This window comes from Chinchilla lanigera, unplaced genomic scaffold (assembly GCF_000276665.1).
Source record: "Chinchilla lanigera isolate Chin_1 unplaced genomic scaffold, ChiLan1.0 scaffold00019, whole genome shotgun sequence".
Lineage (NCBI taxonomy): Eukaryota > Metazoa > Chordata > Mammalia > Rodentia > Chinchillidae > Chinchilla > Chinchilla lanigera.
Window position 1 is genome coordinate 22,548,326 of NW_004955420.1, and position 24,827 is coordinate 22,573,152.

At 37.4% G+C, this 24,827-nt stretch overlaps 1 protein-coding gene across 2 annotated transcripts in view; it reads right to left on the reverse strand.

Annotated features, from left to right (window-relative positions):
* Positions 1 to 24,827, reverse strand: part of Vps8 (vacuolar protein sorting 8 homolog (S. cerevisiae)) — a 211,019-nt gene that overhangs the window by 44,250 nt on the left and 141,942 nt on the right. For both annotated transcript variants that reach the window (XM_005383304.2, XM_013513539.1), the window contains 6 exons: positions 22,565 to 22,668; positions 17,670 to 17,751; positions 17,281 to 17,363; positions 6,003 to 6,083; positions 4,304 to 4,473; positions 2,683 to 2,848 (listed from right to left, as the gene is read on the reverse strand). In XM_005383304.2, coding sequence (XP_005383361.1) covers positions 2,683 to 2,848; positions 4,304 to 4,473; positions 6,003 to 6,083; positions 17,281 to 17,363; positions 17,670 to 17,751; positions 22,565 to 22,668 — 686 coding nt within the window. The remainder of the gene's footprint in view (positions 1 to 2,682; positions 2,849 to 4,303; positions 4,474 to 6,002; positions 6,084 to 17,280; positions 17,364 to 17,669; positions 17,752 to 22,564; positions 22,669 to 24,827) is intronic.

The following is a 24,827-nucleotide window of genomic DNA, read 5'->3' on the forward strand; positions in this document are numbered from 1 at the left end:
ATGCAAATAAGGAATTGGTTTTGATGACAATTAATGCAATTTTCACTCTACAGACCCCATACTGAATATCTTTACCTTTAAGTCCTTCAGACATCTCCAACTCCAACAATGAATTCTCTGGCTTACAACCAAATCTGTTGTTTATTGCTTTCTTAGAAAAGAGTGCCACCACCTGTGCAGTTACTGAATATAAGAAATCTGGGTGCTATCTGTGACTCCTCCCTTGGTCTTTCCTCTTCCATTCAACAAATTAACTCATCATTAAGTTGTGATAATGCTACTCCTTACACACAGTGTCTCTGCTGTGAATCAGTAAAGAGCATGCAAGTAGAAGTTGAAGCTGGCTGCACCTGGATGCTGGGAGTAGTATCAGATGAGGCCAGTGAGGTAAACAGGGACCATGTTAATGATCTGATGTTTGTGCTCATTTCAAACATATCTCAAATAAGTTATATTCTCCATTTCTACTTCTAACAGTCTAGTACCAGAATACTGTACTAGTCTGAAAAAAAAAAAAAACAACCCAAGATATTCTGGTAAGATCGTAACATTTCTTCCTAAAACCTTGCCATGTCTTCCCTGTTCTTTTAGCACAAACATCAAAATAATAAAGGCCTTGATTTCCTCCCTATCCTCATCTTGTGCACCCTCATCTTTTGTCCTCCAGCTTCCATCATGCTCAACTTCCTGTTCCATGCTTCTTGCTGCTTCATAGCACTGACACTACTTGTTGCACAGATTGTTCTGTCTGCCTGCAACACTCTTTTCTTTCGCCCACCCTTGCATCTAAGCTCATCTTGCTCACTCACTCCTTTTTATCCCTCAGAGGCAGCTAACAGGAAGCTTCCAGAAAGCCTTCCATGATCCCTCTAGTCTGGTTTGGGCATACTCATTATGCACTCTTACAGAACAGTTCATCTGTAAGTGCTTGGGGTGCAATAAAAAATACATACTTGGACTTGGTCCCAGGTTCCTGGCACAGAGCTCTTAAAACCTTTGGAATCTCCTAAGTGATAGAAGTTTTTTTGTTTGCTAATGAGATGACTGGTGGCTAGGGACCCCTAGATAGTTTTAGGATGAGAGCTCGTTGCCAGAAAGAACAAGCCATGAGTAGAGGTTTCAAACTTTCAGCCCCATACCCGGCCTCTAAGTGGGGAGAGGGATGGCGGTTGAGTTCAGTCACAATGATTTAATCAAACATGGGCACACAATGAAACCTCTAAATAATGGGGTCTGAGGAGCCTCAGGGTTGGTGGAAACACTGACAGTGCCAGGAAAGTATGGGCCTTGAGAGGGGATGGAATCTGCCACTCCTCATGCCCACTTGAGCCTTTCCTGTATCTCTTCCATTTGCTGCTTTCGAGTTGCACCCTTTATAGTAAATCTATAAATGTATATAAAGTGTTTTACTGAGTTCTATGAGTTATACTAATGAATTATCAAGAGAGGGAGGGTCTGGGAACTCTTGAATTTGTAGTTGGGTTGTACAAAAGTGGCATCCTATTTATAAATATCACCTAACATGAGGGTAATCTTATGGGTTTGAACCCATAAACCATGAAATCTCTAACTCCAGGTAGTTTGAGAATTGAACTGTTGGACACTGTTGGTGTTCAGAGAATTGACAGAAATTGTTTCAGAACTGATATTGGAAAAGACATCACATATTTGGAGTTAGAAAGAACTTCGGCATCCTATATTCAACATCTGTATATAATTTCACGACTGTGAGTTCTACATGTTTATCTTGGCTACCATTATATTCCTAGCACCTAGCACAGTGCCTGGCATGTCATTCAACAAATAATGTGTGAACATACAAAGGGAATGCCTACCACTGGTATGCAGAAACTCTATCTGTTCTCTGGCACAGTAGCCAGTCATGGGTCGTTCCTGGTTCTGCTTACGATACAAGCTCATGAAACCGAAAGGGTGTAACAGATCTACCTTTTCACTATATGATGCAATGGTTAACTACGGGATAGTGCAGAAAGGGGTGAGATACAGCAAATGTGCTAATACTTTAAAGTAGCTGCATATCTGAGCATAACACAGCATCAAGTCACAGCCCTACTAAGTTCTCCACATTGAGCCCTTCATGTTGCCAAGTTCTGCTCCCCTAGAAGGTACTAAGCAATAGACTTCAAACTCTGCTCCACAGCCTTTTAAAAAGTGCTATAGAAGAAATGAAAATAATCTAGTCTGTTAGATTCCAAATGCAAAGAGAAACTCAATACTGTGTTAAATTCTTTCAAGCAAGTTATCTAATTGAGAAGACCATGCACAGAGTATGCGGGTGTGCACCTGTCTAGCATCAGGCCTGTAAAAGCGCTGATTCACACTCTCAGGTATCCAGGCACTCATTAGTACTGCAAGTACCCATCTGCACGTGCTGACCGGTTACTCCGTCAAGGTTCTGAAAAACAGATTCAAGTGTCTGTATCTTCTCTGATCAACTAGATTTCTTGCTTTTCAAGGTCAGGCAATGTGTTGTCTTTCAGTGCTGAGCAGAGAGGAGAGGCTCTTCAAACACTAAATAGGACTGAGTAAGAAATGCTATGCATTCAATATCCCATCAAGTAAATTTGCTGAGATCCACACATTGGGAAGAAAATGAGGCCAGGACTGAAAAACATTGGCAAGAAATGACCATGTCCATCTTACCACTGAAACAAGACTTACCTGCGATGGCGTTACCCTTCCTCTTTTAATTTCCGATGAGTTCTCACTTAGTTTTCCTACTTTGTTACTGGAGTTGCATTTGTAGCACGTCCATCTCGTTTGGCCCTCAATTTCTACAGTGCATTCTTTGCTTTGTAGACAGAATGAATGATACAAATGGCCACAGCTGTGAAATGAAAGCAACCAATTCACGTTCTTCATTGTCATAAGAACCACAAACTGTGATAAGAGTGTACTTAAATGCAGTAAAAGTGTCTAATAAGCTGCAATGTCCTGTTGGCTGAATAGGGCAAGAGCAGGAAAGGAATGCACTTGTTGCCGTCCTCTCTTTAAAAATCCTGACTCATACATCTGCATCCTTATGTTGTGAGGAGGGACAGAATCACAGCTCTCTGACTACAAACCACCTGGAAGATAAGTTGAACTTCTGTTCATTCCCTAAACTATGAAATTTTGGCAGTATTTTTAGATAGTGTGAAATAAAAAGGCAACTGGAAAAAAATTATAATTATGTAAGTAGCTTGATAATAACATGAGTGGTGTGCCTCATTAAATTCAAGGTAAGAATTATGACTTGGTGAAACAGAGAGAAAAAAAGTCATTACTCATGTAAATTTTTGCAATACTATGAAAAAAGTCTCTACTGTTTACACTAAATTACTGAGCCCCCCAGAAGTTGAATACTGAGTATAACTTTCAGTCATCTTTACTGGCTCCTCCTCCTCTCTCTAACCTGAAATGTTGGACTAGCCCAGAAGTCAATCCATTTCTCTACTATAACCTTCACATTCTTTCTTTTCTCTACACTTTTTCATTCTCTGTACAACTTGTCTCTTTTATAGTCTGCTTTTCTCTACCCTCCCTGCTCTTGTAGTGATTACTTCCAATTACACGGCCTTAACATACCACCTAAATGCTCAGGACTACCACATTTATACCTTCAGGCCTTTGACCTCTGTGCTAAGCCTGTCTTCTTTCCTCAAGAACTCTACTCTGGATATCCAGTAGACACTGGAAATTTAACATGACCAAAACCACGCTTTGTGTTTCCACCGCACTCCATCTTCAACGCAGCCTTGTGTCAAACTTCTTCATCTCAACAAATGGCAACTACGTTCTTCAGTGTCTCGGGTCCAAAACAGTCATCCATGACTATCCTCTTTCTTTCACATGCCACACACTTCCCCTCCCCTCACACTCCACACCCAATGCACCAGCAAGTTAGCCCTACCCTTAAAATACATTCTGGACCAAAGCCTCTCAGCACCTGTCCCTCCTACCTCTCTCATTCTGCCCAAATGTCATCTTCTCAAGAGATGTCTTCCCTGACATGCCTTCTTAAAAGAGAATTCTTTTTACCTAGAACACTTCATCCTTCTAGCCTCCTGCTCTGTGTTTCATTTTTCTTCATAGCTCTTATTATTCCGTATTTACTTACCATCTGAGCACCCTAACCTCTCGCCCTCCCCATGCAGAATAAGGACCATGGGGGAGGAACTTTGCCTGTCTAGCTTACTGTGTGAATCTCTGACTGGGGCTGTATATCCAGCTATATTCCCACTTGGAAACCTCACACATGTATACACACACCCTGCAGATAACATTTCCTTCCCTCTTTTACCTAAAAACAATGATTTCATCAGTCATTTCTTGGTGTCTCTTGTACTGTTGCAAACATATAGAGCAATAATCCTGTTTGGGATTCAGTCCTCTAGTGACAGAAGCTCTTAGGTTACATAATGACCAATGGAGATCTTGGTTTAGAAGGCTAGTCGTTGTTTCCAGCAGGGTCTATGAAAAGCCACAACAAACAAACAGATGGTTACTAAAAAAAACGAAAGAGATGGAGAATAGGCTTATTTTTCAACTGCAAGCAACTGAAATTAATACACTACAAAGTTGACAAACAGAAAGCCTCACAAACTTAAACAGTTAATATTAATGTTCAGAGTTATATGTTTATTAAGATTTTCAAGTCTGTTACTAGTTCCTACTAAGAAATGTGTGCTCTACCATTCTAAACTCAGTACTGATGACTTCCAAATGAGCAGATAAGCTCAAATCTATTTATTGCATTTATATAATAACTTCTGTCTGGATGGCTCAGACTATTGTAACAAAGAAATGTCTGGATCTCTGATTTTTTATTGAAACTGCATTCATGGCAATGTTTCAAGTAACCTTTCACTGGTAAGGCTAATAATGATCATTCTCAGTTTTCATCCCCCTTAGGCAGAGATTACATTTTCCTGATCAGCACATACAAGGGATCTGAATTTACTTAGGACTCTGACATTTGTCATTAAGTCACATAAAGACATTTTCATAGCTACCCCATTAAGTAACTATATGACTGACTCTGTGCTTGTAAGGTACTGTTTGTGTGCTGTGACTATTTCTCAACACTCATACGAGCTGAGTCCTTTCATTGTATGTGTATACGAGAATTGAGGCTTAATCATCTATTGCTAATTCTTTCCAATCAATGCCATCTTTTTCTTTTCTTCTAAAGATTCATAGTTGGCAAAATTTTCTGCCTTGCAATCAGTTTCATTTTGGCTGTCTTGGTATCCTGTGCCTATAGGGCAGTAAACTTTAGTGGACTATGCTTAGCAAAACCCCAACTCTTACAGCATCCAAGAAAAGCTCTCTCTCCCTTTTTATTTTTTGGTTTGTTTTTCTTCTCTCTCTCAGATTCTTAAAACAGCAGGCACTATACCAAACATGCCAAATGATACTTTTCCCAAGGAAAAAAATACACCAAACTGGCACAAATAAGCTCCACAAGTAAGAACTGAGAATTAAAGTTACAAGTAATTTTGAGTTAAGGGAAGACTAACAACCATTTTTGGTCAGTGGTAATGAACTATTTCAGAATATTCAAAAGAATGCTAGTTTTATTTTACAACTTTGTATATTCATAGTAACTCTTCCTTCTGATGGGCAATTGCTTTGTAATCAATTATGCTTTCCATGTAATTTCTCATGCTGTCATTCTGGAAAGAAGATACTGGCCTCACTGTCAGTAAATAAACAATAATAAAATGAATCTGGAATCTGAAATAGATGCAGTTCCATATTCTGGGGTGTGTGTGTGTGTGTGTGTGTGTGTGTGTGTGTGTGTGTGAATTAAGGTCAAGAGAAATTTAAAAATATGGAAAAATACATATATATCATAATCTCCCTAACTTCCAGTAAATAGGTGGTGTTTTTTAAATAAAAAATATAGAAGCAAATGGCAGGGGGGACAAGCAATGTAAAAAATATACAGTTTTTTTCTACCTTAAGACAGATTTAGATATAACAAATAGTTTACATACCTGTTCATAGTTAAAGGTATCTAACATTCCCAGAATAAGGCCTTGAATTTCTCCAAGTTTTCCTTTCCCATAAACTGGATCCTAATTTAAAAAAAAAAAAAAAATCATAATTTTGTTAATGATTCTTGGTACTTTAAGGTTACTTTAAGATATAAAGTACTCAACAATACTCAAGTACTATTTTATAGTCACAAGGTATTTATTCTTCCATGAACTTTTCACTGGAAATGCACATGAATCTCTATCTGAACATCTCAAACATTCTGGAAGTCAAATTTAGGTGATCTAAGCCTCTTTCTTAATAATCTTTACAAGTCTGATTCAACTTCATTCCAGTTTTGCTTCTGTTAGATGCAGCCTCTGCTTTATACTAAACATCAATTCTCCTTTGAGTTCTTTCTTATCAGCTATATTACAACCAATGTACTCAGGAATACTAGAGTCTACTCAACAAGCTTCGTTTGTGATCCATAGTAAGCCACACTTTAGCCCAAACCAATTGAATTCCTTTAGTTTTGTAGACAAGCAACACCTAAAAGCACAGCTTATAGTTTTAAAAACCTTTTTCAGTAAAGTTACTCCTGATAAACCACAGTCGCCTAGAACCCCCATGTTTTTTCCTCTGCTCTTTTACCTTAGGTGTGCCAGGTAATGTATTTACTATGCATGATTTGGAAAACACGAAGTGTATCAAAAACAAACAACAAAAACAAAAGCCCACACAAAAACAAAACAGAAAGCCCCACAAAAATCAAAAACTGAAATCTAACTACCAGAGATAAACACTGTTGGCATGTTGATGTATATTTCTCTAGTCTTATTTCTGGAGGCAAGGAAAGGATGTATTTCTTAGTATACAAAATTTTAGTATTTTACATATTTTTACATCTTTTTTAAACATTTTTTTAAACTTATGAGTACTTTCCCATATCATCAAATATTTCTTAGTGGCTGCAGGATATGAATCATATGAAACTACCATGATTTATTTAATCATTCTCTGCTGCTCAGCGTTTGTATTTTCCTTTTGCTCAAACCCCACATATTATCACACGCTAGTGGCTATAAATTTCTGTCTCAATCTCTTATACTTTTTTTCAGGGGAAATTTCTAGAAAGGGAATTACAGACTCAAAGACCATTTTATGGCTATAAATATACATTGCCAAATTGCTCTTTCAAAAGTTTATTATGCAATTTTTATCTCTATCAGCATATCTGTGTGCTCATTTTGCTGTACCTTTGGCTAGACTGATAATTATAATTTTAAAATGGCTAATGAGCATATTTAACCTATTACTTTACTTTTATATGAAGTTATGTGTGACATAAATGAATTTTCCATGCCAGAGAGGAATCTAATTATATAATAATGCTAAAAGTAGCTATTTATTAAATAGGTAGTGTATGCCAAATGCAGTGCTAAGCACTTTATACAAACAGTCCTCTATATCTATATGTTCTGCAACTATGAATTCAACTCATTGCATACTGAAACTATTAGAAAAAAAGTACAACTGTACTAGACATGTATGGACCTTTGCCTTGTAATTATTCCCTAAACAACAGAACATCACAACTATTCACACAGCATTTATATTTTACTAGGTATTAAAAGTAATCCAGAGGTAACTAAAGTAGGTAGGAGGATGTACACAGGTGATGCAAAAATTACTGTGCCACATTACGTAAGGGACTTGAACCTTCACAGATTTTGATGTCTTTAAGAGGTCCTGCAATCAATTCCCACAAAATCTGAGGAATAACAGTGTTTATCATGTCACTACATTTCTTCAGTTTTTTTTTTTTATGTGGCTATGTGCCCAGCCCTTTTTTATTTTGCAAAAGGGTCTCACAAAGTAACCAAGATGCTTAGGTTGGGCTCAAACTTGTGAACCCCCTACCTCAGCCTCCCAAAAGTGCTGGAATTATAGGTGTGTATTACTAAGCCCTAACCCTTCATCAACTTTAATGAATGAAAATATTGAGGCTTAGATTGGTTAAGTAAACTCTAAGTCACAAAACTGTGAAGCAGATAAGCTGGGATTTGAATCTAGGTATGTCAGAAACCATGTTTTTAAGGGTTTTCCATGTTTCTACTGACCTCTTTAAGTATAGACACATAAGCCACTAAATTTTTATTGGGAAATATGGGTAACCAAATAAACAAATGATTGTTAGAAAATATGGGTAATGTTTCTGGCTACTTTGCAGGGAATAAGGCTGGCAAAATTTTGGTGCTGTAAGAAAAACCATGTAAGAAAAACCAGAAACATGGCAGCAGAAAAAACTGGCAGAACCAACTCAGGATTGGCTTATTTCTCTCGTGTGGGCTCCCTGATGGCTCATGCAGACTACGTGGTGCAGTTTCCAACAGAGACTAGTTTTCACTATGGTGAGCTTGCCTACAGCAGCATGGAGCCGTCTGCCATAGTTCCTCTGGTCCTCTGTACTAATTAACAAATTTATGAGTAAGGCTTGAACAAGTCATGTAAGCTTAATAGGAAAGTTTTGCTTCATAGCTAGAGATTACATCTCTAAGCTACATTAGAAAAGTGATGCGAAGACTACTGTACTTACAAAAGACAAAATTATGGGTATCTCAGACAAGTTGTTTCTAGAGAAACAATTCAGATTATACACCTGTCAGGCAATTTCTTTTATTTTCCTTGCATAAAAACAGAACCATGTTAATGCTTTTCCATGTTTATTTAACTATACTTTGATCAAGGTCCCAGTCAGTACACTTATTTCTTAAAGTATCAATGGGCAGTGTAATATCTTACTGTCAAGAAATCTATTGTAATATCTAAAATAATATATGCACCCAATATTAAGTAACTGTAGCTCTGCCATGTGTTTATGACAACAGTGCTTTGGAGAATAAAGATGTCTTAAAAGGTTAATCTCTGGGAAAAAGAAGCAATCTTTATAGGTCATATATGTATCAGTACATTTTATTTTAATATACATAATTTAAAAGCAAAACCATGAAAACTACCTCATGCTGGGACAACATATAAATTATAGAATGCAAAAGTGAGCTCAAGGCTTCTAGCACAGCATGTATACAATCTACTAACTCTTCAAATTATTTTCCAAAGATGTCAGCTAGATTCTTTAGCAATGAGTAACTACTGAGTTTCCTCTTTAACTTATTTGTAAACTATGAAAAAAGGGCACATTTGGTACCCTACATAAAATTTTCCAAAAGCACACTAGAAAAAGGTGATTACTATTTTTTTCCTGCTGTTTATTAGTACTTACTGCATCATGTAGGTATGTGATTTGTTTTAAAATGAAAATCTTTACAAAATGGCCATTACTTTGAGATATGAATGGTACCCTACATATAATTTGTTTGCTTTCATTCCCTAAGAAACATAAACAGCTTCTTAGAAATGAAGAATTATTTTTATAATGGAATGAAGACAGAATGACAAAAATATACGTCCCTTAAAAATTCTCCCTTACTTATAAACTAATATTCATTAGAGGAACCTATATAACTGACATCCCCGGTATCAGTTTATACAAGTATGTGGAGATGAAGAAGATCTCTGAGGCTTTATCATATGAACCTCTCTTTTGGAAAATTTACTTTAAAATGTATCTAAGCATCTAAATAATTGTCACTCTCCACTTCCTCCCTAAGGAACCTGATAAAGATGAATATGAAGAAAACCTTGACTTACGTTAGGTACAGAAGAAAAGACCTGAAACTAGAAGTTGGAAGAGCTGGGTTAATGTTCTGGCTGTTCTAATTTAATAACTGAATAAACTAAGGCAAGTCATTTAATCTTCCTGAGTGGCACTTTCCTCACTAGGAATGTGAGGACACTGTTAATCAGTGTGTACCAAGATTTTTTTAAAAAGATAATGAGCACAAAGTGCTTTATAAGCTTTTGAAAACTACTCAAAAACATTAGGTGATTGAGCCAACTACTATTTACTGAGCATATACTATCTTCTAGGCACCATGTTTGGGGCTTGAGGCAAAATAGTATATGAGATATATAGTTTCTGGTTTGAAGAAACTCACAGTTTAGGAGGTGAGTCACTATAGAGGTGGGGATGAAGTGTTTCGAGTGGAAGAGTGGGTGTTATGGTTTATGTCTGTGTGTCCCCCCAATGCCTCATGCGGACAAGGGGCAGGCTTTTAGAGTTTGAATATGGGTGTGAGAGCTGCAACCACCCTGGAGTGGATAGTTTGCATATGTAAGGGAGAGGAAGAAGCTGCTTGGGGCCATTCCTCCCCCATTCCGCCCTGGTGGGTGCTTGTGGCTTAGCTGTGTGCTGCCGCCCTGAGATGCAGCCCTCTGCCATGTGCCACTATGCCTTATAATCTGCCAAGTATAGACTGAAACTTCCACGAACTGTAAGTGAAAAAAACCTTTCCTTCCTTAATTTTGGGCATCAGGTATTTTGTCCCAGTAGCCAGAAAAAAGTAACCAAGACAGTGGGGCTGGGTTGAGCGTAAGCAGGTGGTGGTGGGGGACTTATTTCTTAAAATATTCCATGAAATACTCTAGTGAAAAGGATTTAAAGTGGGTTAAATATTTAGAATGCTGCCAGGGATGGTGGTGCACACCCGTAATCTCAGAACTGAGGCAGGAGGACTGCCAGGAGTTTGAGACCAGCCTGGGCTACAAAATGAGTTCAAGGCCAATGTGAACTACACAACGAGATCCTGTCTCAAAAAAACAAAAAAAACAAAAAAATGTAGATGTTTAAGAAAATGATGAAGAATTCTATTAAGCATTCAAGGAAGAAAATACACCAATCCTCTACACCCTATTCCAGAAATAGAAGCAGAAGGAATACTTCCTAACTCATCCCATGAGACCAGCATCATTAAAATATCAAAGCCAGATAAAGACATTACAAGAGAAAACTACAGACTAGTAACTCTCATGAATGTAGATTAAAAAATCTTCAACAAAACGTTACCCAGTTAATTCCATTCAATAGTATATAAAAAGTTGGATTTACCCTCGATGTACAAGGTTGATTCAGCATTCAAATGTCAGCTAATGTAATGCCTCACATCAACAGGCTAAAGAAGAAATATTCTCACATCAGTAGGTGCAGAAAAAGTGCTTTAAAAAATCTAATATCCAGTGGCTGGGGATTTAGCTCTGCCTGGCAAGCACAAGGTCGTGAGTTTCGTTCCCAGTACCGGAGAAAAACCAAAAAAAAAAAAATCTAATATCCATTCATGACTAAAAAAACTGTCCACAAACTAGAAATAGGGGCAATTTCCTCAACTTCCTCCTAACATCAAGTACAAGACAAGGATATCCCCTCTCACCACATCTTTTCAGCATTGCACTCAAAGTTCTAGTTAATGCAATAAGACAGGAAAAGGAAATTTCTTGTTTCTGTGGTTTGGATGTTGTTTACACCTCAAGAGTTTATGTGCTGGAAATTTTGTTTACAGTGTGGCAGTGTGGGGATGTGGTAGGACCTTTAAGAGGTGGGGCCTCCTGGGAGGCATTTAAGTCATTGGGACACTGCCCTTGGAAATACTAACGTAGTTTTGAAGAGATCTTGAGTTTGTTCTCATGAAAGTGCTGTTATGAAAGAGTAAGATGGGCCACTCCCTGACTTCACTGGGTGCCAGTCTGGTGATATAATCTCTTCCTCATGTACAATTGCCCTTACCACTGTGATGTCACCTGCCATAGAACTTAATGTTCAAATGAGTACAACTGGGGAAACCTGAGTAAGGCTGCTCAACTGCATGTGTCTATATCCTGGTTTTCTTATTATACTACAATTTCTCAAATGGTCACCATTGGGGAACACTGAGCAAAGTGAACAAGGGATCCTTGATTTTTTCTTACAACTGTATATGAATATTCAAGTATCTTAATAAAATTTTCAATTGAAAAAAGACGTACTATTGAGACAAAGAGATATAAAAGAACACTAAATCCATATTGCTACATGGAAAAAAGGCAATACAATTTATTATTCCAATTATTGTATCTGGAAAAGGTAAAACTGTGGAGAGAGTTACAAATAAAACAGTGGTTGCCAAACAATCAGAGCAGGGAGGACGATGAGGTGGCGCACAGGTGATTTTCAGTGCAGTGAAACTATTTGGTGTGATACTGTAATGATGGATGAATGACATTATGCATTTGTCTAAACCCACAGAACTATATTATTAAAGGGTAAATCCTAATATAAATTATGGACTTTAGCTAATAATAATGCATAACATTGGCTCATAAATTGCAGCACATGTTTTCTACTGATATGAGATGCTAATACTACAGAAAACTGTTGAGAGAGGAAAGGAATGAGTAATGGGAAGTCTCCATACTTGTGCAATTTTTCTGTAAATCTAGCACTGCTCTATAAATCAGTAATAATAGTAAGTCTGAAGGAAAGGGCTGGTTGTATAGCTGAGGCCTGCTGACTGATGCACTTCTGTGGAGGGAGACAGGGCAGTGGCTTTTTTCTTGAGGAAATCTCATGTAGGTTGTTTCTCTGAAATCACTCAGTGCCTCAAGAAAGAGCCCTCCCCTCTCCTCCTTGGGACTCGGGGAGGGGAGTGTGTGACAGCTATAGGAAACGGGGAGAGAAGCACTGGGATCTTACCAGTAGGTTTTCCAAATCATCATTTTTAGCCCTGTACTTTACTACCTTCCTCTATTGAACAAGGTGTTCCTGAATCTAAAACCTCCATGTTTCTCTTGCTAACAGACTCACAGTTACATGTATAGCTAGGCTAATAATCTGGGAGAGCTGGTTCTCAGTTCTCGTGAGCTGGGATGAGAGAAAAATCAGAGAGCTTCTCATCAGAACAACCCACGATACACCTTAGCTTCCTGGGATTACTGACCATGTAGGAGACACAGGAGTGAGACTGCTTCCTCTTTGATTCTTTCTCTCCTCTCCCTCCCTCGAGGATTAGTGAACAAGGAAGACAGCCCTCACCAAAACCTGGCTGTCTTGGCAAGGTGATCTCTATCAGCCTTCAGAACCATGAGAAGTAAGTGTTCATGGTGTAAGTCATGCAGTTTATAGTATTTTATTTCAGCAGTGCAAGTTAAGGCACAGTGTGTGTCAATAGTTCATTTCTTTTTATGTTGCAGCAATATTATAGTATGGGTATAAAAAAGTTTCTACCTATTCGCCTAGTAAGGGAAATTTGGCTTGTTCCTACTTGTTGGCTATTACAAGTGACTATATTAGAGATTATCTGTGTAAAACTCTTTGTGTATATATCCTTTTATCTGCTTTGGGTAATTATTTAGGAGTTCAATGGCTGGATCACATGGTAAGTGTAACCTTTTTTTTGAGACAGGGTCTCACTATATAGTTCAAGTTGCCTTGAACTCACTATGTAGTCCAGGCTGAACTTGAACTCACAGTGATCCTCCTGCCTCAGCCTCCCAAGTGCCGCGATTACAGACATGTGCCACCAAGCCTGGCTCTTTAACTTTTTAAAAATGGCCACATTGGTTACCAGTAGGGCATACTTTATTTCCTGCTTCTCAGGAATCACTGAGCTTCACTGTATAATAGCTACTACTTTTATTTTTGAAAATCATTTCAAATATTTTGTTTAGATTTGGGCTGTCTCAAGCAAGAGGGTAACTTCAGCCTCTTTTTTCTATCTTGGCTAGAAAGGGAATTACTCCATTCTTGGTTTCTATTCATTCTAGGAAGATTTACTGAGGACTTATATTCCCAGTGCCTCTGGGCTGGGTGATATGATAAAGTTGCATGAGGGAAAGGCTAGTCTTATCTCTCGAGGGCTGTATATTCTAATAGGAAGTAAAAGAGAAACAGATCTGACTTAAATATTTCCTACAACTCCATCTCTGGCATTCTTTGCACTTGCATTCTCTCGCTTTCCTTGTACTTCCTCATAAAGCTGATTTAGTTTCAAGAATTTAACTACCATATTGATGTTGATGACTTCCAAGCATAGGTCTCCTCTTACTCGCTCTTCAAAATTTCGGTCTTATACTCTCCTCTGCTTTCCATCCGCCACATGAACCTGGAGCTGGGAGACCGACTAAGCTCCCTGTGCGTCCCCTGCATTGTTGTGCGCCCTGTTACAACAGTCACGTCCCGTGGCTTCTTCCATCTAAGTCATCTCCAAATCCATCTTCTTTTCTCCATTCTTTGTAACCCAACTAATAAACTCCGAGTACCCATTACCTTCCTATTACCATCTATCTGGCTTTTAGTCTTAATTCCTTCCAATTTCCTCTATAATCCACATGATCTTTCTAAAAAGAAACCTAATTCTATCATTTCTTTACTCAAAATCTTGATGACAACTTATTGTTTTTTAGAATAAAATCCAAAGTCTTTACTATGGTTTACAAAGCAATTAAGGACACAGTCCCTGCCTACCTCTGAAATTTTAGTTCTGTGATTCCCCTTTATTCTTGTCTAATGTTCTGAGCATACTTAAGCAGTTGCAGCTCCTCAGATGTACCATGTTTTCACCTCAAAGTCTTTATATATATAGCTTTCTGTGCTTAGAATAATCCTATCTCCTTTCTTTTCCTGATTCCTTTATGCTCTTTAAGATTCAGCTCAGACATCTTTTCCCCCAGGAAATCTTTCCAAATTCTCTGGTCTGTTTCAGATACCTAATTTTTCTGTATTCCTTTGGCTATATATATATTCAAAAAGCCAACTCATCTAACTTGTTCAAAAAAGGTAATTATTGTAAAGGTACTAGCATGTTTCAAGGACTCAAGCAAATAAATGCAGGTAGGCCTTAAAAATTGGAAGAAGGAACTCAAATACTGTCAAGATTTTCTCCATATGCTGTCTCCTCTCCCGGCTCGTGAGTCCTGAATCCTCTCTATACACCCTGTTCACACACTTCTTTGTGTTGCTGTTCTCTTTGTCATTTCTCTGTTGATTATCTTTTTTTTTTTTTTTTATTCCAGCTCATATAATGAAAAGCTAATCATCACTGTCCTGAAATTTGTACCCTGTATCATCCAGAAACCTGAAGACAGACTTACATATCCTTCTCCAGTTCAGTTCCAAAACTTCCCAGATGAGACACCTGCTCTGCTGACACCATTGCCCACCCTGAGTGAACTGGCTAGAATGAGAAGGCAGGGTCACACTTTCACATGGCTCCTCCTGGTGCTACCATGTGGACTGGCACAGGGATGGAGATACGGCAGTTATCCCTGGTAATCACACGGAGGTTGGAGCAGATAATCCTTAAAAGCAGCCACCATGAATCAATCAATTGATTTCTCTAGATCTCTCTCCCTCTCTCCCTCCTTCCCTCCCCTTCCCCACCTTTCTCTGAGTGGGAACTAAAGCTAGGGTCTCACGTGCGCTAGGTAAGCATTCTAGCACGCAGCTTTATGCTGGCTCTCTCTCTTTTTGAAGATTTTATTTTGAGATAGGGACTTGTTAAGTTGCTTAGACTAGCCTCAAACTTGCAATCTCTCTGCCTCAGCCTCCTGAGTGGCTGGGATTGCAAGTGTGTACTGCCACACCTGGCTTTTCTATCTCTCTTATGAGAGCTCTTGTGAGGCAAGAACTGTCTTTTTTATCTACATCTAAGTAGGTATTTAATAAGTTAATGACTAACTTTTTAAAAGTACAGAGGCTGAACCAAATGAGAAGAGCTTAAATAATGTAATACACAAGAACATGAATTAGGAAATGGGAAACTGGTCGTTGTCCAGGCGCTGTGCTAACCGTGGGCTGGGCTTTTACCTTCTCTGTCCTTCAGGTTCCTCCTCTGCTAGCAGAGACTTGTACAGTACCTCTACCTACCTCAAGAAATCACTGTGGAAACACCTTGAGAAAAGGAACGCCTCTGTACGAATACGGAGTAAGACAAATAGCATATTCTCTGGGTTAGTGAGGAGTTAATAACCCCTGAAAGTAGAAACTGATAAGAAAACAATTATAATGAATGCTATTATAACTCAAGGAAAGAGATTTTCAATTACCAAAATGCTTCAGAGATGTTAAGTGTTGAAATACTAAAATTTAGAAAAAAAGCACATGCTTTTCCCAAGGGAAAAATACTACTGTATTAGAATGTGTGATTAAAGCACAGCACAAAGCAAAATGTATACGAGTGACACCCTACCTCAGCTTTTATTTACTTACTTTGGGTTCTTTGAGACAGAGCCCCACTATACAGCCCAGGCTGTCCTTGAACTCACAGTGATCATCCCACGCTGGCCTCCTGAGGGCTAGGGTTAGAGGCGTGCGCCACCACACCAGGCTAACTTTCTGCTTTCAGAATTTCATTTCTTCTAATTTACTTGATAAAGTATTCCTGCCTTATGGAGATATTACCTTATATCTCATTAAAACTTTATGATTAATGTATTTTAAAATGGATATGAGACGTGGTCTCTATGGAGGAATTATTTTACACACGATAGCTGCCAAGAATCAAACGTGGCAGTGTGTGTAAACTTAATGATCGTGTGATGACACATACTGGGTGTTTTGCTTTTTATCAGTAGAGGCCCAGGAGCTTCACACCACAGGGGAAGTAGCTCTTGGAGAATCTTAAAAGAGATCTGATAGGGACATCTGACTAGATAAAAATCATTTGAAAGTTATAATAATCAAGGGTATCATATTACTGTTTGATTTTTTTTTTATGTCTCCATAATGCATATAGTGAGGGAAGACAAAATGGATTCTATGTATAATTCCTGCTGTTTCCTCAAGGATGCTCGAGGTTTTTCTAAAAATATATCTTAGTCTATTTTCAGTGTTCTCTTTTTGATGAAGTTGGGGCAGCTCAGGCCTTTCTGTGAAAGAAAACAGGCAGAGATGATGTTTCTTACAAAGACTCTGGACAAAAAAACACCAGGAATTTAGAGCTAGAGATGAATCTTGAACATAAAAATAGTTTTAGAATGCGTTGAAAAACCTGAATGATAACCAATGACTACAAAATGCCTATATTAATTTTTAGATTATTTCTTTTTGATCTAAAGTGTCATCAGCTGGAATAAATGATAATTCTCTCCTCAAAGACACAATAATAGGAAGCCTGTGTATCTGAATCCCAAGGAACCAGTGACTACTTACTGAGTGCTATATACTCTAAACGAATGTCACAAGCTTATGTCAGACAAATTCATGCCAAGAAAAAAGAGTCAAGGATAAAGGTCAAAAGTTAGATATTTAGCTAATGTCCAAATTAGCTGTATTATGTTTGAGATCCATTTAATCATCAACCCAAGTACTAGTAAAACATTAGCTGAAATCAATCAACATGTAGTCCCCAAGTCCCTTTAGCTCACCTGTAAGATTCTTTGCAAGATTGATGGAAGGGCAATAAAGGCCGCCATGCTGTTTAGAACTTGCATGGTCAAAGATTTCAGAGCTGTTGCAATAAAATGTTGACATTAAGGTTAGATTAAAATACCTTCTTAGAAACTTAGGTAACCGAAGCCAGTCTGATATTTTAAAATTAACTGCTGATAAGTTGCAAAAACAGTATTATTCAAGATAAATTACATATGTGACAATAACAAAAAAATTAAACCTGAAAGATGAGATCAATACTAAAATATGGTTTCATTAAAGGAAATAATATGCTACTGGGAAAAATATGAGAATGGTATCTTTTGCAGACAAAAATTGGTCTTATGTACAGGTGGCTGAGTCACTGCAGTTCCAGTGAACTTACCTTCAGAGTGCAGGTGAGGTGCAGCTGCCCCGGACAGCTTCTGAGGGGCCATCATGGCCTCCAGTAAGGGAAACCAGAGCGCCTATGATGTCAGAGGCAACCAAAGAGAAACCAAAGTCCTCCATTACTGTTTGAAATAACAAACATCAGCATGGTGTTTTACAGCTTGAAATGTATTTCTGATGTACATTTGTTGGTAAAACTTCTAAGAAGAAAGTAAGGACTATTTGACTAGATAGAAAAAAGATGATAAAAAGCAAAGGCCAGGATAGGTGTAGTGGCACACAACTGTAACCTCAGCTACTTGGGAGGCAGAGGCAGGAGGATTACAAGTTCAAGGCCAGCCTGGGTAACTGTGAGACCCTGACTCAAAATAAGGTATAGCAGGTTAAAGGGTACAGGTCAGTGGTACAGCACTTGTCTAGCATGCACAAAAGCACTGGGTTCAATCCTCAGTACTGGGGGCACGGAGCTGAGACTACAGCTAGAAAAGACATCTTAAATGTAAGGCCTTAGGAAACGTAAGACTTGGAACTACAATTCTGTGTCTCTCTGGAAAAAGCTTCAAAAAAGCCAGGGAAACTTTCTGCTAGGTTCTTACCTACTCTGGTATAAACATGAATTGACAAAGTCTAAAAATAACCTCATATCATGATAAAAAGTAATAAACAACCCACACAACTACCCCCTCTTTTTTCTTTAGCAATATCAAGCAAGACAAATGAGTGAAAGCTATCCAAAAATTTTTCTCCTGTATGAAGAACTATCTTGTATTTCCTAAGTCACCATAGACCAGGAAGTAGAAAATAATTTCAATTAACATTATTAACTTCACCAACAGATCTACCTTTTGTTTTATTTTGAGACTTCTAAGTTTTGCTTTATTTTGTTTTGTTTTGCTATGTAGTCCAGGTTGGCCTTGAACTTGCTATGTAGCCTAGGCTGGCCTCAAACTCATGATGATTCTTCTGCCTCAGTCTCTAGAGTGCTGAGTATATAGGTATGCACTACCATGCCCAGTGAGGTCTGCCATTTATATTATGTTAGGCACTGTATTAACTGTCTTACATATATTTTTTCATTTCAATCTCATAATAACCTTATATAGTAGATATTATCTCTACTTGTGGTGAGAAATTGAAGTTCAGAGAAATTCAGGAATTTGTCAAAGATCACATTGCAGTAAATTAGTTGTTTGACTATAAATTCAGTGTTCTTCCTAAGTGTTATGAAAAAAATCTTTACTGTAAAAATCAAGCCAAAACACTTTAACAGTTTAAATTATCTTGGGATACCGCAAACATCCAGGAAACATAAAGAACAGTCAGTAACGATGGGGCAGAGCCAGAGTGGTCATTTACAGATGAGGGTACATCCTGTGCCCACCACCCACTCCTGCAGAGCTGATTAGCAGAGAAGATATGGAAGTGGTTTAAGGCCAAGACAGGGTAAGGGAACCAGGGACACCCCCGCAACACTGCGTGTCTCCCACCAAGGAACTCTACGAGGAAGCCCTCATTTACTCCCACCTGAGGTTAAGGACAAGATTTTATGCTGCTAACTTTTCATTATACTTCTTTAAGTTCTTAAGGTACTTGCTTTAACTGTGTTATATCCTGGCCAATTCCTTATTTTAGTGAAATTTCCATTTATTTTAACCAGTACTCATGAACTTTTAATCTTGCATATTATTCTTAGTTTCACTTAACTTACTTTTTAGTTGCCTATTTCAACTTGTTTTTATAACCACATCATTTATTTCTGTGTATTTTATAGTCTCCTGTAAGTTAGATGTATGGCGCACCTAATTTTTATTATTTGTTTTTTTATATTTGGTAGGAAATGTGACTTTTAAGTTTTGTTTAATCCAGACAATCCATAATCACCTCTTTTGAACGGTTTATTCTTTTTCTAAATGGCAGACATGACAGCAGGGTGTAATAGTAAAAGCTATAGGGTGTGTTTAGACCCTAAGTAGGGGAGTTATTCTTTCACTAAATTTCCACATTAACCCTAAGTAAATTGTAGAGCCCTCTAGATATTTTTATTTCTCTTACTCTTTAATGTTGATTCTTAACATTTTACCTGCGATGACTCTAAAAGCCCACAGATTAATACAACCCTCCTTAATAACAATCCTACCTCCTCGGAGAACAACACAAATGAACCTGACTTACTTTCTTCTAATACACAGCAAACAGCTTTCTTTTCAAGGGATTCCACGCATTAAAAAGCCATCATCCTTGTTATACGTAATCCCTGTAGCAGCATAAATAGATTTGCAAAGGGAGGGGAGGTGGCTAGAAATTCTTCCTGGGGAAGAACAGACAACCCAACTCCCTGGGATCTAATTTTAAGGAAATATTCCTTAATATTAAATCTTCTGATGGAACTTTTGGTAGGAGATATTAAGGGTAACTCACTATCAAGCTTTTGGACATCTCAAATTTTCTAGTTACTGTAGGGTCTGTGGCAATAGCTCCTTCTCACCTTTTTCAATACAAGAATGAAAGAAAGCAAATAATCACTGATATACCCCAAACTTAATGTTTGGTATTATGTAAAAGCTAGTCTAGCATTTTCACAAAACTAGTATTTACATAAAAATGAACATTCAAATACTTCTGTTGGTGTTCTGAAACATGTTCAGAAGTAAGGCAGAAAACAGCTGCAGTGGGAGGGGGAAAGTGGAAAGCGGTGTATGTGTGTTTATGTAAAAGACAAGGAGAGACAGACTTCTGTTGTAGGTAGACTTTGTATATGCAGTCGGTAAGTGATGTAATGATAATCTTGATGAGGGAGAATTTCAAAGGACAGAAAGAGGTCTGACATGTAGCATCATTATTAAAACAAATTCCAACTCAGACTCATTTGGATTTTTACCTTTAAAACCAAAAATCAAAGTGGCAAAGACCCATCTTTGGTTAAAAGTTCAATTATAGTCAATCAATCCTACAGTTCTGGAGGTAATGGATTTTATGTTTAACTTTACTACTAATTTCGGTGAACCGAGATATATTTCACTTTATGTGACCCTAAAATGTTATATAAAATATATCAATAATTTTCATTTTTCCTTAATATTTCCAAGAGAAGGTGTCAAAAAACATTTTGGCAAAGCTTAGCATTATACATGTATAAACATAACTTTAAGAATCCTAACCTTTTGTGTTTCTCTGTCAAAACATAACCATGTCCAAACACAATCAGCTGACAAAAGATTAATGAAAATAAAAACTCAGGGGGGGAAAAAATGGTAAAAGGACTTGGGTACTGAGCTTATAATTCACTTTTTAAAGGACTAAACAAGTATGGGAACTATGTATATAGAAAAGAATATAAATGTTATAGCATTAATGAGGTAAAATATAGAACTAATCAAAATTAAGAGACATAAAGGAAAGGCGGGGGAAGCAAGGGTAAGTGGTGTGAATTTCCTTCCTGACATGGCATGATGCATATCATTAAAACCAAAATAATCATAACATGTAAACATAATCATTCTAATCTATTACAATTATTCAGACTTTTTAAATGATAGATTTATTAAAATATGGTAAAGAATCATTTATTTGAAATCTAGAAATTCCTCATTTTTATGTAAGTTTTTTAGAAGAGACCGAATACTATGTTTTTAAGCAAGCATTATTTTCTAAAAGTATATCAACCTAGGCAGACAAAAAATATCTAGAGTGATGTTCACCAAATGATAATGATGGCTATTTCTGGGTGATAGAATGAATATATTGTAATATTTTTTTAAAAATCCTTCTGTGTAGCTGTCTGTACTGCATGATTTTAAAAAATGAATATGTATCATTTCATGGAAAAGTTTTTAATAAAGAAAAGTCATATTTAGATGCAAATGTGTTTGTTATGCACATTTTATATTTTAAAGAATTTTCATATTTTATGACCTTGAAAGATCCTTGACAAAAACTTACAGGAGAAATTTGCCAATCTCATAAGAACAGAAAACATACCAAAATTTGTCATTTTCATTGTAACATGTACAGCTAATTACATATGATAAATTAACTTTGTTCCTCATTTCAGAGACCCAGGCTATGGAAAGATGCCAGGTAGTATGATGTCAGAGGCCTGGCCCCTAGAGGGACAGATACAGAGGACGGATGCCATGTCATGATACAACTTTACTTCTTAAAGCCATTGCAGAAGTTAGCTGTCAATCACATCTCATGCTGTAGATTTTGCTTTGCTGCTGTCACATCCACCTGTACTAGGTACTTGTCTATACCTCTTTCAGTTTTATTTTCTTTCTTTGTGCATCTGGGATCTGTCACAGCAGTGGTTCCAATCTTGCCAAACACTGGAGTCATTGAGGGAGCTTTAAAACAGTGATGACTGGGTTCTAGCCCCAGAGACTTTCATTTAATTGATCTGGGTGCATTCAGAACAATGAGATTTTTCAAAGTTCCCCAGGTGACTCTAACGTGTAGCCAAGCCTGAGAACTACTGTATCACAGTCTGCTTTAACCTTTTCTCAGCTGTCTCTGCATCCCTGGTGGGCTTTGCTCCAGTTCTTCATGCTCACTTTCATCCACGGAGACCAGAAAGATGATAAATGACCACATACCCATTGTAGCACTACATGGAATACACAAAATCTCAGTCCAAAGACACCAGGGACATCTAGTATTCATACACCTTACATTTTGCAGCACAGTTGAATCTAAGAACATAAAGCCTTTTGTGAGAAGAAAGAGGCCAGACACTCCTCATAATATCATGAGTCTTACACTTCTGGGAACGCTAAAAAGTGATTAAAATCCAGCGGAATTAAACTCAGGTGGCTGAGAGGGCAATGGAAATGGAATTAATTCCTAGTCTCAAACAGAACAAGCTTTTAAATACTGAAGTAGTCATTCTCCTACCTCCCGTTGCTGCTGGTTCAAATTATGAGAATTTCTCTGGCAAAGAGCAATTGTCTCTACCATGGTATCTTCAACATCCTTCAGTGAGAGGTCCTCTTTGGTGTCTAGATTCACACAGAGTACAAGCATCACAAGGATATGTTACTGATAATCTTGGGAGTTTTTGTGAAAAATTAAACTCTTTTTTTCCTTTGTGTAACCTTGGTTTTCAGTTCTGCAATCATTTAGAAGACATGATACTGTGGTTTAATAGATTAAAAAATAGATCTATGTAAATGTTTGGCATTAAAAATACATACCAAGTACATAAAGCACATCATACTTAGCGTTTTAATAGGCTTTAGCTATGGGAATCATAGGTGGATTGGTTAGTAGAGATTATCCTTCACCTATCTTGCTCTATCATCTCTATCTGTATTTCTTAAATGTAGTGATTTCCCCCAAGATACTCTCTTAGTCTCTTTTCAGTTTTCAATGATTTCAGTAATTCTTGTAGTCCCAACTGCCGTGTTTTTGTTACAAACTTTCAAATACACCTCAGCCTTTATTTTGTTCACAGTCTCCAAGTTGAATTTTTGAATGACCCTCAGACACAATCTCCACGTGGATGTCCTGCATGCACTTTGAACTTTATATGTGTAAAACCCAGTTCTACTCATTTAAGATCTGCTCCTCCCCCTATATTTCCAAGCTAAATTAATAGAACCATCTTTAAGTCAAGCAGTTTATACATCTTTATCACCCTTAATGTTTTCTGCTCTTTAATTCTACATACACAAGTAAAGTGCTAATTTTGTTGACTCTCCATGCACACATGTGCCCACTACTTTTACCCTAGCGAGCTCTGTGTACACGCATGTGCCCGGGCAACAGTCTTTTCATTGACTTCCCTATCTCAACATATTCACTGGGGTTTTCTTAAGCACAAGTCCAAACTCCCTTCCACAAAAGCAATCAAAGGTTCCCAGTTCTTAAACACAGAATGTAAGTAAGCCTCTGACCCTAAGTGACAGTAAAGACTTGGGTGCATTCTTTTGCCCTCTATGCCCTGGCATTGCCAGACTATTTCCTCATTTCTGAGGTTTCTAGCCGGGCACTTCAGTACTCATGTCCTCCTCAGCCGAGAAGACCCTTACCTTGCTGGATCTATAAACTCTTGTTTCTCCCTCTAGACTTAAAAGTCACACCTCTCACAAAACCCTTATCCATTGGTTGCAAACAACAGTCTTCTAATTTTCCACATTCCTTTGACGTTCTCACTACAGATAAATGTTCTATTTGACTTGCTTTAATCATTTTTATATGTAAAAAACGTCTCCTTCATAAGACTGTAGTTCTTCAAGAAATGGAGAACTGTGCTTTAGGCATCTGTCTATAGCCCAAAGGAACTAAGCACAATGTTTCACAATTGTGAAATTGTGAAATTAGCAAAATGCTAGCAAATGCTTCAAAATTCTTAAGAATAGTGTGGAAACTGAATTGGAAAGTAGATGGCTATTACTGGACTGGCTAGGAGACTATTACTGGAAAATGTATTCTTATTGGAATTTTAAAAACTGGCTTTCCTAGACATACTACCTACAAATCATTGTGCAATTGGGGGAAAATATTCTTCTTACTTTTCTATCACTCTTTCATGTATTGTCTGCAAAATTATTCTCAGAACATTAACTTTAAAAAGTAAAATATCATTAAGTAAACCTAATTAAACTGATTGAATATATACTGATGGTTCAAAAGTAATAATTAAATGTTTAGTTATATTATCAATAAGGGAAAATCAATCAAGTGTTTACCAAGGTTTCAAAAAAGATTCAGTATAACTGAAGGTGCTCAAGATACAACACAAACTCTACTATCTCAGACCTAGTCATAAAAAATATAAATCATCTAGAGAGAAGTAGGGTTAAACTGTATTAAAGGAATGCATGGGCCAAGGGACAAAAGAATAATGTTGTATTAAAGAGGCAGAATAATCTAAAAACCACCTATCAAGGGATTTCCCTGACTTTCAGGTGAGCTATTTTGAAAATGTCACAGAATATTAAAGCAAACAATCTAATTCAAAAATGAATAAAAGACTTGAATAGATATTTCCCAAAAAAGATATACTAATGGCCAAAAAGAGAAAATGAAAAGATGTTCAATATAATAACCATTAGAGAAATGCAAGTCAAAACTACAAATGAGAAACATTATCTCACACCCCATAGGAGAGCTGCTATTCTTGCTCCACCCACAGATCCCCCCCGCAAAGCCAGAA